The sequence below is a fragment of the Hippopotamus amphibius genome, chromosome 6 (genome assembly GCF_030028045.1).
Source record: "Hippopotamus amphibius kiboko isolate mHipAmp2 chromosome 6, mHipAmp2.hap2, whole genome shotgun sequence".
In the NCBI taxonomy this organism is placed as follows: Eukaryota; Metazoa; Chordata; class Mammalia; order Artiodactyla; family Hippopotamidae; genus Hippopotamus; species Hippopotamus amphibius.
In genome coordinates this window covers 158,150,076-158,162,493 of record NC_080191.1, presented here as the reverse complement: position 1 = coordinate 158,162,493, position 12,418 = coordinate 158,150,076, and the positions used below count along the sequence as shown (strand labels likewise).

At 35.7% G+C, this 12,418-nt stretch overlaps 1 protein-coding gene across 5 annotated transcripts in view; it reads right to left on the bottom strand.

The window, feature by feature from the left end:
- Positions 1 to 12,418, bottom strand: part of ATP11B (ATPase phospholipid transporting 11B (putative)) — a 120,387-nt gene that overhangs the window by 18,065 nt on the left and 89,904 nt on the right. For all 5 annotated transcript variants that reach the window (XM_057739988.1, XM_057739986.1, XM_057739987.1 and 2 more), the window contains 3 exons: positions 3,675 to 3,740; positions 3,026 to 3,129; positions 1,657 to 1,822 (listed from right to left, as the gene is read on the bottom strand). In XM_057739988.1, coding sequence (XP_057595971.1) covers positions 1,657 to 1,822; positions 3,026 to 3,129; positions 3,675 to 3,740 — 336 coding nt within the window. The remainder of the gene's footprint in view (positions 1 to 1,656; positions 1,823 to 3,025; positions 3,130 to 3,674; positions 3,741 to 12,418) is intronic.

The following is a 12,418-nucleotide window of genomic DNA, read 5'->3' as shown; positions in this document are numbered from 1 at the left end:
ATATAACTTTATATAGCCACGAGGGGCAAGACAAACATGTTCTCCATAAAGGTCTAGAAAAAGTATAACAGATAATGTATTAAAAGTAGCATTCTATTATCATGCATATCTTTGAAGATTTGAAAAAAGGCAAACCTTTCTGATATATATTTAGGTAATATATTGCACAGTGGAAAAAGTCTGCCCATACTGATACAAACATATGCATAGGGAGACACAATAATCAGATTATGCAAATTTTTTCAGCCCGAGCTGAAGATCAGTATCAGAGCAACATCCTCATGGTTCTTAAAATTATGTTCTTACGAGGACTTACTACATACAGACCCAGGGTTAGGCGCTTTATATTAATTATCTTTCACAATCATGTAAGGTAGTAATTATTACTCTGATTTTACAGAGGAAGAAACAGAGGCTTAGGGAAGTGACCTGATTAAGAACATACATTTTATAAGTGGTTAAAACAGTATTTGCATTAAATTTGTCAGGCTTCAGAGGCCTATGCTGCTTCAATGGTGTTAAAATGTATATTGGCTAGGATTGAATGACCAAAGCAAATTAGTGCTAAAGAAATGTTAATATGATCACCTGAAATTAAAACCAATACATTGTTTAAGAAGCCTAACTCAAATCACTAAATACTCATGAAAGCGCTTACTCTATTTGTAGCATGAACACATAACTAAATTTCCAAAATTTGCTTGGCATATATCAAACATTCAAAAAACAAAAAAACAAAAACAAAACCACAAAACCCTTAACTTAGGTAGACCTAAATGATTAATTAACTCTGTGTTTACAAGGCATAAAAGTTGATTAGAATGTATTCTTGAGGATATATATTCAATGCCATGGTATTGTTAACAGGACAAACAAATATTTCTAGCTTACGTACAAGTCAAATATACAAAAAAGGCATGTTCAACTAAATAGCTCTCATTTCTTGAGCATCTACTCTGTGTTTGAACATCATTTCATTTACTCCTCATTACAAATGTAATGAAACAGACATTTCTGTCATAACTTTACCCATGAGGAAACTGAGACTTAAAGTCACAGAGCTACTCAGTGGTAGAACATGGGTTTTGAACCCACAACTATCAGGCCCTAAAGACCATATTCTTAAACACTATGTAACATACTGTTAATATCTGCTGTAGTTTATTTATTAGTATGTGTTTAGTGAGAGACTATATTTTTTTTTAAAAATCCATTCTGTAGAAGTTATTTAGGTTAAAAAACTGATTTCACACTTTTGTTAAAAACAATATAACCTGAAGAAGTATTACTGAAATCCTAATGGTTCTAAAGACACGGATATACATCCCAATTATATATTTTTAATAGAATGCTGTGATAATATTATTCAAGACATATTTATACTATTATTTGGACATAACTTGATAGTTTTATATTTAAAATCTAGTTCTATTAATAACACAATGTAATTCTAAAAAATTATAATTTTTCAGGAGTCATAAAATTAGTAGCAATAATAACAATGTTAAAAATATCACAATATAAATAACAATATTTATAGTGCAAAATACCTGATACAGGAATAGATTTCTTATTTTCTAATATAAGCAAATTATGACAGCTATTCATCGTTAAAGACTCCTAATTAAAAAGGTGATGTATATAAAAAGTGGTTACCTGTGCCTTTTCAATATTTGTAGGATGGAACTGTCGGTCAAATACTTTCTTCACAATATCAAGAAATAGGCATGTAACAATCATAAGGATTATGGCAAACCAAACAGAACCACTTGATAGGAGCTGAATAAATACAAAGTACATATTTTGGGAGCTCAAAAATGGCCTGCAAAGAAAGAAAGTGGGTTTAATAAAAGAAGAAGCTGGCAAGACAGATTCGTAAATCAAGACCTTAAGTAAACCCACTATATCTGAAGGTTACAAGTTTAAGAATATTTCAGGAAAATTTTCAAAAATTTGGAGTCAGTGTAATTTAATCAACTAATCAAACATGACACACTTTAACTGTTAAAAATAAAATCCAATTTAATTCATCTGAATGACAGCCACAGTTTTTATACTTAGGAAAGTGGCAAGTAATTGACTTATCCTATCTTAGTGATAGGATATCAAAAGAATTATGTAGTATTGAATAATACAAACTTAAGAGACCAAAAAAGCAAGAAAAAGTATGTAAAAAAATATTTTCTATTAAGCAACTACAAGCTTGATTACCCAAATTTTAGGTTGAAAAGCTCTACTTGGAGGATCTTCTCTACACATGTATTTTTAAATAATTTTACTCGCAAATATTAGTTCTACATAGTAGTAGGTATTGTCAAGATATTCTTTTTGGGTTTTTGTATATATTACTTTAAATGAATATGGGGAAATACAGGAAGAAATGGAGAAATAAAGAGGATTAAAAACAAATGATATTCATAAGAGTATCCTTTTATAATCCTAGATGAAAGTTAATGTTCAGGCAATGTAATACATGTTCTCCAATTCAGAGACTTCAGTTGTCCATCACTTACCAAAGAACCTTAGGAGGATTAATTTTTAACCTATCAGAGTAGCTGAATATCTGTTTTTACCAATGAAGATGCAACACACTATCCGCTTTTGAGAAGTTAACCCATTCATGAAAATTTAATGGTTCTATATGACTTATTATATGCATTAATAATAATTTAGAGGTAATATGGTTAGTGTAAAGAACATTAATTTTCAAGTAAATCCTAGCTTTGCTACTTTTAACCACTGTGATCTTGGAGCTCAGTTTCCAAATAGAAAAAAATGGGGTCGTATGATTACTGTGATGAATCAATGTAATATCTCAGGTAAAACACTAGAATGTAGCAGGTATTCAGTAATTGTTAGTTTCCTTTTTCTAACATATCAGTAAGAGCAACTGAAAAAACTAAACTTCTTGACAGGATAGGGTCTCAAAACTATTCTGAGTAGCATTTTTTCATAATATAATCTATCATAATAAATATTTATTAGAGTTGAATCAGTATAATTAAAATACAATATAGTCACTCACCAGAGAATCCCTCCATAAAACAAAGAAAATACAAAATAGAATAAAATAGAGCCCCACGTAACAAAATGGTTGATCCAGGTCCAAAAATGAGTTTCCAAAGCCATCTAAAAAAAATACATTAAAAAATCCTTAATGTAAGTTAATAAACCTTTAACTTCTCAGATAAAACTGAAGAATAAAATATATTAATTATAAGTGACTAAGGTTCCTATGGCAAAGTCCCTCAGAAAATGAATATTAATGATAGGATCTTAGTATGAAACTGAATAATTTCAAGTTTATAGTATTTTTCTTCTGTGAGGAAGGAGCATTAAAATTTCATGAGTACTTTATTCTCAACTCTATGGCCTAAATTGGCTTGTGTTGTCTTGCATTACATAGAAAGAAGGAGAATTTCAGAGATGAGTACTGAGGGGTTAACCTTTATTTGACGATAAAAATCAGCCGAGGCTTTCCAAAATAATAAATTTAAAAAATGAATTCATAATGAATTTTTTTGACAATAACTAAAATGAATTATTAAACTAGTCATTTGTGAAATTATTCATGACTGAAAAAGGAAAAACTATCACTAAAGAAATAAAGAAAATTTTAACTAAGAATTATACAGACACAAAATGTGTCCATGCTTCTAATTTCCGTACCATACCTTTACTGTGACTGTAATAACCATGACTGTGAAGACCAAGGTGCCAAATGTCCAATTTCCAAACATCTAAAACAGAAAGAATAAGCCAGTATTGCATTATGTGTTAAAATGATGCTAAATCAGAAGTTATGTAAAGAGTAACTATGGTATTCTTTGCTAAAAATCACCTGCATCATTTATGCCAGTTACATTTTTAATCTGTGACCAGATTAGTAAAGTTAAAGGAGAATGAGAAGAAACACCATAAAGCATTATCATGATTATTATGTGAAATGATTCTTTGGATAACATTATCAGACTGAAACTCAAAAATGGGTTTGAAATTGTATGGAAGTTTTTGGTGAGAATGATATAGTTGTTATTGACTGCTTTACTCCCAACACAAAGTAACAGTGATAAAACCCTGTTCAATCACAATTATTTTCTGAAACTATTCCAACCAGAAGTCACAGCAGATCACTTGCCACTGTATTTCTGGGCACAGCATAGAAAAGAAACTTACACACAAAACCAATACCTGAAAGGAAAGATAATGGCCAGTGGAACTACTCAAAGGATTTTATGTAAAAATACAGTTAACACCAGTCAGATAGTATTGCCCTGGGCTTTATAACCAAAACTTACTAAGGTTTGTCAAAAATGCAGAACCCCCAAGAGTGTCAGGATTTAATTTCCACAAATAACAGCAAAACCAGAACATTATGTTAATTTAGCTTACAAACTAGTCATGATCTTTACCACTGGTTTAAAAAAATTACTTAGGGACTTCCCTGGTGGCACAGCGGTTAAGAATCCACCTGCCAATGCAGGGGACATGGGTTTGATCCCTGGTCCAGGAAGATCCCACATGCTGCGGAGAACTAAGCCCGTGTGCCATAACTACTGAGCTTGCACTCTAGCGCCTGAGAGCCACAACTACTGAAGCCCACGCACCTAGAGCCCATGCACAACAAGAAGCCACCACAGAGAAGCCTGCACACCACAATGAAGCGCAGCTAGAGAAAGCCTGTGCACAGCAATGAATACCCAACACAGCCAATAAATAAATAACTTTATAAGTTATTTAAGACTGGTTGTTTAAAAAAAAAAGGAAGAGAAAGAAGAGGAAAAAAATATGGCATCCAATGGCAATAAAACATCTAAGTAATTCAAGATAAACTACAGCCTCAGTGCATATAAGATTATTATTTTAAAACACTCAGTATATTGCCTGATACAAATAAAATACTCAAGAAAAATTTAAAAAATATGTATGGAAACACAAAAGACCCTGAATAACCAAAACAATCTTGAGAAAGAATAATGGAGCTGGAGGAATCATGCTCCCTGACTTCAGACTATACTACAAAGCTAATGTAATCAAAACAGTATGGTACTAGCATAAAAACAGACATATAAATCAATGGAACAGGATAGACAGCTCAGAAATAAACCCACACACCTATGGTCAATTATTCTATGACAAAGGAGGCAAGAATATACAATGGGGAGAAAAGACGGTCTCTTCAATAACTGGTGCTAGGAAAACTGGACAGCTACAAGTAAAAGAATGAAATTAGAACATTCTCAGACACCATATACAAAAATAAACTCAAAGTGGATTAAAGACCTAAATGTAAAACTCCTAGAGGAAAACAAAGGCAGAACACTCTTTGACATAAAACGTGGGAATATTTCTTTGGATCTGTCTCCTAGAATAATGGAATTAAAAATAAACTAATGGGACTAAACTTAAAAGCTTTTGCAAAGCAAAGGAAACCATTCACAAAAATGAAAAGACAACTTATGGACTGTCATTTTTGACTTTGAAAAAAAAAATTGAAAAAAATTACCCAAACAAATATCCACTAAATGACAAATCTGATTTTTTTAACAAATATTTGTGATAGGATGATACTGAGGTATTGGAACACAAGCCCGAGTTTTTAACTAATTATTTATATTCCAAATACTTGGAGTATTTCAAACCTGCATAAGGCCAGACAAGTTTTATATGAGGTTTAACTCTTCTAATATTTAGAAGAAAAACAATTAGAAATTAGTAGTTCAGTCCTCTTAATGTATTTTTTGTTCTCTGGCAACTTGTTAAGGAGTGACAATAAAGGAATATGTTTTTTATTTTTATGATGCTTGGAAGTTAAAGATCTGTCCACAGGAGAGCAATTTATAAACACACACACAAATAGGTACTCAGACATGTCATATACATCCTTCTAGTCTTTCCAAATCTCAGAGAAAACTTACCTGGATTCTTATATTTTATTAAGGGAGAAGAAGACCTGTTAAAAAGATCTGAGGGGAATATATGAAAAAGCTCAGTTCTTTCCTAAGTTAAAGAGAAGTTAAGAAAGAATGAATACTTTAAAAATATTTGTTGAGGGAGTTTCCTGGTGGTCTAGTGGTTAGGATTTGGCACTTTCACTGCCGTGGCCTGGGTGTTCGATCCCTGGTTGCGGAACTGAGATCCTGCAAGTTACACAGTGCATCTCCCCCCACCCCCCAAAATATAAATAAATAAATAAATAAATAAATAAATAAATAAATAAATAAAATAAATAAATAAATAAATAAGAAAATTAATTAATACCTATAATATTCATGATACTGCTAGGCCCATACACAAAACATGGGGATAGAATTTGAACTTCTCCTGAACTGTTCTGCCCTACATGGATCCCTAACTATTGCAACTCTTTCTCTTCCTCCTTTCTCAGGATCATTTGTTTGCACTGACTTCGACTTCACCTCTAGCCACTCCTCTTTCCAGTTCTTCCCCCTAATATTTTCTACTCTAGACCCTCAATTGTTTGCAGATTTCTTGGGCATACAAGAATAATTACTGGAAAATAGAAAGCATTCAACGCATCCAGTGCTGGACAATGGGACATGGACCTAGACGTCAAAGACTTTCAGTATAGGGAGGCATAAGAGGGAGCTGGAGCAAAAGGACAGGGACCTGTGGGCTCAATCCTGAATAACAGACAGTCAGAAGAAAGACTTTGGGAAAAAGAGGCAAGAGTATTGTAGAAAGAAAACACAGAAATGGTTTGGAACTTGAAACGAGCACTGTATGTTCTGAGAGAGCCAGCAAGGATAGTTTAACTACACCGTTAGAGAGGAGAGAGTTTCCGGGAGAAGTAGATTAGGTGGGACTAGGTAGGACAGGGTCTTCAAAAATGATTTAATAGTAATAATAACAAGTAATACTAAGATTTATTGAGTACTTCTGTATGCTAGCCACTATGCCTAATGCCCTACATATAATGTCATTTATTCCTCACAACAAACCTATAAGGTAGTAATTATGCTCCTAATTTTGCAGCAAGGAAACTGAGTCTTAGAGAAGTTAACTAACTCACCCCAGATCACTCAAAGGATAACTTCAGGTGCCAGGATGTAAATCCAATTTGACAAATTGCAATGTATACTTCTTTTCCACTGTATCTACTATTGGTGGTAAGGAGTGGTAGATTAATTTCTAATGGTATAATTTGAGTGGTAGAACTGGTAGGCTAAAAGGGGAAGGAAGTTGATGTACAATTTGAGTTAAAACAACAACAACAACAACAACAAAAACTAAACCAGAAGAAGACAGGAAGATGGCGGAGGAGTAAGACGTGGAGATCACCTTCCTCCCCACAAATACATCAAGATTACATCTACATGTGGAACAGCTCCTACAGAACACCTTCCAAACTCTGCCCAGGGACCTCAAACTTCCATAAAGGCAAGAAAATCCCCATGTAACTGGGTAGAACAAAAGAAAAAAAGGGAAAAAAAGAGACAAAGGAACCCCAAGGAGACATGCCCCTCCGAGCTGTGAAGGGAGAAAAGCTTCCACACAGTAGGAAGACCCCTCACTGGTGGGGACAGACAGGGGAGCTTTGGAGCCCCCAGAGGAGACGACAACAGGTGTGTGGAGGGCAGAGTGGAGAGATTCCCGCATGTAGGATCAGTGCCAAGTAGTACTTTCCAGCCTGAGAAGCTTGTCTGCTCACCTGCTGGGGTAGGTAGGGGCTAGGCGCCAAGACTTGGCCTTCAGAGGATAGACCCCAGGGTGAGGACTGGGGTTGGCTGTGTGAGGACAGTCTAGGGGGACTAGCATGCCACAGACAGCTGGGAGGGAGTCTAGGGAAAAGCTTGGCCTGGATGGAGATACCGGAGACCTTTGTTTCAGGGTGCTCAAGAGATGGCCTGCCATAGGAGCTTCCTGGTCCTCACGCTCACAGGCTGCAGGGCAATGTCTATGTGAACCCCACTGCTAGCCACAGCTGTTATATTGGAACACAGAGCCTGCCGCCGTGGCCAACAAGGTCCTGTGTCCACACTCTCCTGGCAACAGGTGCAGCCTGACACCACCAAGGGTCCCACGCTGAGGACCAACTTCCCCAGGAGAATGCATGGAGTACCTCAGGCTCACATCGACCTCTACCGCTGCAGGCAATTCTATGCATTTCAATTAGACTGCCATATCCCTCCCACCCCTCCGGCCTGAATGAGCAAGTGAGTCCCAATCACCCACTTTCTCCCTCTTTTGCCTGGGTGGGAACCAATACCTGAGAGTGGCGGCCCACGTGCAGAGAGGGGACCAGAACCAAAACTGATCCCTGAGGGCTGTGGGACCAAAGAAGAGAAGGGGAAACAGCCACAGGAGGAGCAGATTAAACATCCACAATTGGCTTGATAGACCCTGCATCTGCAGATTACCTGAATAGAAGACCGTTCCTACAATTGAGACTGAGGACTTAGGGGGCAACTGTGGACTCTGGGGGCAAGTACATGTGGGAGTAAAGCCAGATCAGAGCCTGAGCTGACTCCACAGTGCCCACAGCAGGTGCAGAGACCTACCTAGAAGTACTGGAGGACTTCCTGGTTTGTTTGACTTGTTTCTGGCTCTACACATTTATTAGTTTAATCTTTAGCATATATTTTCGTATGTTGGTTTGTTTATTGGTTTGGTTGCTCTCTTCTTTGTTTTAAATTTGTTTGTTTGTTTAAAATTACAGGCCAATATAACTGATGAACACAGAAGCAAAAAAACTCAACAAAATACTAGCAAACAGAATCCAACAGCACATTAAAAGGATCATACACCATGAACAAGTGCGGTTTATCCCAGGAATGCAAGGATTCCTCAATGTATGCAAATCAATCAACGTGATACACCATATTAACAAACTGAAGGATAAAAACTATATGATAATCTCAATAGATGCAGAAAAGCTTTTGACAGAATTCGATACCCATTTATGATAAAAAACTCTCCAGAAAGTCGCCATGGGGGAACCTACCTCAACATAATTAAGTCCATATATGACAAACCCACAGTTAACAACATCCCCAATGATGAAAAACTGAAAGCATTTCTTCTAAGATCAGGAACAAGACAAGGGTGCCCACTCTCACCACTATAATTCAACATAGTTTTGGAAGTTTTAGCCACAGCAATCAGAGAAGAAAAAGAAATAAAAGGAATTCAAATTGGAAAAGTAAAATTGTCACTGTTTGCAGATGACATGATACTATATATAGAAAACCCTAAAGATGCTACCAGAAAACTACTAGAGTTAATCAAAGAGTTTGGTAAAATAGCAGGATACAAAATTAATGCACAGAAATCTCCTATACACTAACAAGGAAAAATCAGAAAGAGAAATTAAGGAAACACTCCCATTTACCAATGCAACAAAATGAATAAAATACCTAGGAATAAACCTACCTAAGGAGGCAAAAGACCAGTACTCAGAAAACTATAAGAAGCTAACGAAAGAAATCAATGATGACACAAGCAGATGGAGAGGTATACCATGTTCTTGGATTGGAAAAACCAACACTGTGAAAATGACTACCACCTAAAACAATCTACAGATTCAATGCACTCACTATCAAACTACCAACAGCGTTTTTCACAGAACAAGAACAAAAACAAAAAAATTATACAATTTATATGGAAACACAAAAGACCCCAAGTAGTCAAAGCAATCTTGAGAAGGAACAACGGAGCTGGAGGAATCAGGCTCCCTGACTTCAGACTATACTACAAAGCTGCCGTAAATAAAGACAGTATGATACTGGCAGAAAAAGAGAAATATAGATCAATGGAACAGGATAGAAAGCCCAAAGATAAACCCAAGTACATACGGTCACCTTATCTTCGACAAAGGAGGCAAGAACATACAATAGAGAAAAGACAGCCTCTTCAATAAGTGGTGCTGGGAAAACTGGACAGCTACATGTAGAAGAATGAAATTAGAAAATTCCCTAACACCACACACAAAACCAAATTCAAAATGGATCAAAGACCTAAATGTAAGGCCAGACACTATAAAACTCTTAGAAGAAAACATAGGCAGAACACTCTATGACATAAATGATACCAAGATCCTTTTGGACCCCCCTTCTAGAGTAATAGAAATAAAAACAAAAATAAACAAATGGGACCTAATGAAACTTAAAAGTTTTTTCAGAGCAAAGGAAACCATAAATAAGATGAAAAGACAACCCTCAGAATGGGAGTAAATATTTGCAAATAAAGCAACTGACAAAGGATTAATCTCCAAAATATACAAGCAGCTTATGCAGCTCAACATCAAAAAAATAAACAAACAAGTGACCCCATTCAAAAATGGGCAGAATACCTAAATAGACATTTCTCCACAGAAGAAATACAGATGGTCAACAAACACATGAAATGATGCTCAACATCACTCATCATTAGGGAAATGCAAATCAGAACCACACTGAGGTATCACCTCATACCAGCCAGAATGGTCATCATAAAACTCTTGGAACAATAAATTCTGGAGAGGCTGTGGAGAAAAGGGAACCCTCCTGCATTGTTGGTGGTAATGTAAATTGGTGCAGCCACTATGGAGAACGGTTTGGAGGTTCCTTAAAAAACTAAAAATAGAATTACCATATGATCCAGTAATCCTACTCCTGGGCATATATCTGCAAAAGACCAAAACTCTAATTCAAAAAGACACATGCACTCCAATGTTCACAGCAGTACTATTTACAGTACTCAAGACATGGAAGCAACCTAAGTGTCCATCGACACATGAATGGATAAAGATGTGGCATATATACACAATGGAATATTACTCAGCCATAAAAAGGAATTAAATTGAGTTGTTAGTAGTGAGGTGGATGGACCTAGAGTCTGTCATATAGAGTGAAGTCAGAAAGAGAAAAACAAATACCGTATGCTAATACATATATATTGGAATCTAAAAAAATGGCATTGATGAACTCAGTGGCAGGGGAAGAATAAAGACACAGATGTAGTGAACATCCTGAGGACATGGGGCGGGGGGAGGATAAACTGGGACAAAGTAAGAGAGCAGCATTGACATATATACATTACCAAATGTAAATGGCTAGTGGGAAGCAATTGCATAACACAGGGAGATCAACTGGATGATTGGTGATGACCTAGAGGGGCAGGATAGGGAGGGTGGGAGGGAGGCTCAAGAGGGAGGGGATATGGGGATATATGAGGGTGAGTCAAACATTACCCGCACTCTGGCTGTAGAATTTATAGAAGTTTTAATATAACCAGAGTGTGGATAATGTTTGACTCATCCTTATTTGCATAAATACAGCTGATTCACTTTGTTGTACAGTGGAAACTAGCACAAGTGTAAAGCAATTATACTCCAATAACGATCTGGGTAAAAAAACCAAACCAAACAAAAAACAAAAACAATAATTAACAGGCAGTACTCTCTCACTTCGTCTCGAAGTGAGAGAGTAGCACAGACATATGTATACTACCAACTGTAAAATAGATAGCCAGTGGGAAGTTGCTGTATAACAAAGGGAGTGCAACTCGAGGATGGATGATGCCTTAGAGGACTGGGACAGGGAGGGTGGGGGGGAGTTGAGGGAGGGAGGGAGTATGGGGATATGTGTATAAAAACAGATGACTGAACTTGGTGTACCCCCCCCAAAAAAATAAATAAATAAAATGAAAAAAAAAAAAAAAAGAATAATTAACAGGCAGTAAAAAAAAAAAAACAAAAAAATTTTTTATTAAAGGGCCAACAATTTATCCTTCATTAAGATGTTTTTCTTTAGTATAAAGCACACTGAAGATTTAATTTTAAAAGTCACTAAAGACTAGAAACAAATCTAAATTGTAAGTATTCTTAACTAATTTATGCCATGTAATGAATATGATGTAGCTGTGAAAAAACATTTTTGAAGCATTTATAATAACATGAAAACTCAGGCTATAACAAGGGGATAATTATAATAAGGTTATCATTGAGAAATAAGGGGATATAAATTATGAGCTTAATGAAAAATAGTAAAAAAAAAATAAAACAGAATGGAAGAAAACATGTAACAATGATAGAAATAATTACACCTGGGTAGAAAGAGAACAAGTGGTTTATTTTTTTTGTATATTTTTCCTATACAGTATTTCAAATTTATCATAACGGGTATGTTACTTTTAAAATCAGAAAAAAAGCAGTAACTAGCAACGAAAGAGATCTCTTTAACTTCCTTTTCATCCAATGACATCTTCCTTCTTTCTTAACTCTTCCTCTCTTCATTCTGTCCAATTTTTATTAGCCCAGTATTTCAGGTGGAAATGGGTATGCTCACTCAAATATCTATATATATGATGGTCCTTGTACAAGTGGCAATACTGCACAGAAGGGTACCAGGCTAATGCTTGTTTATCAAAGAAATTTAAGATCATGGCTAAACACACAGGCTTTGAAGTTATACAGATC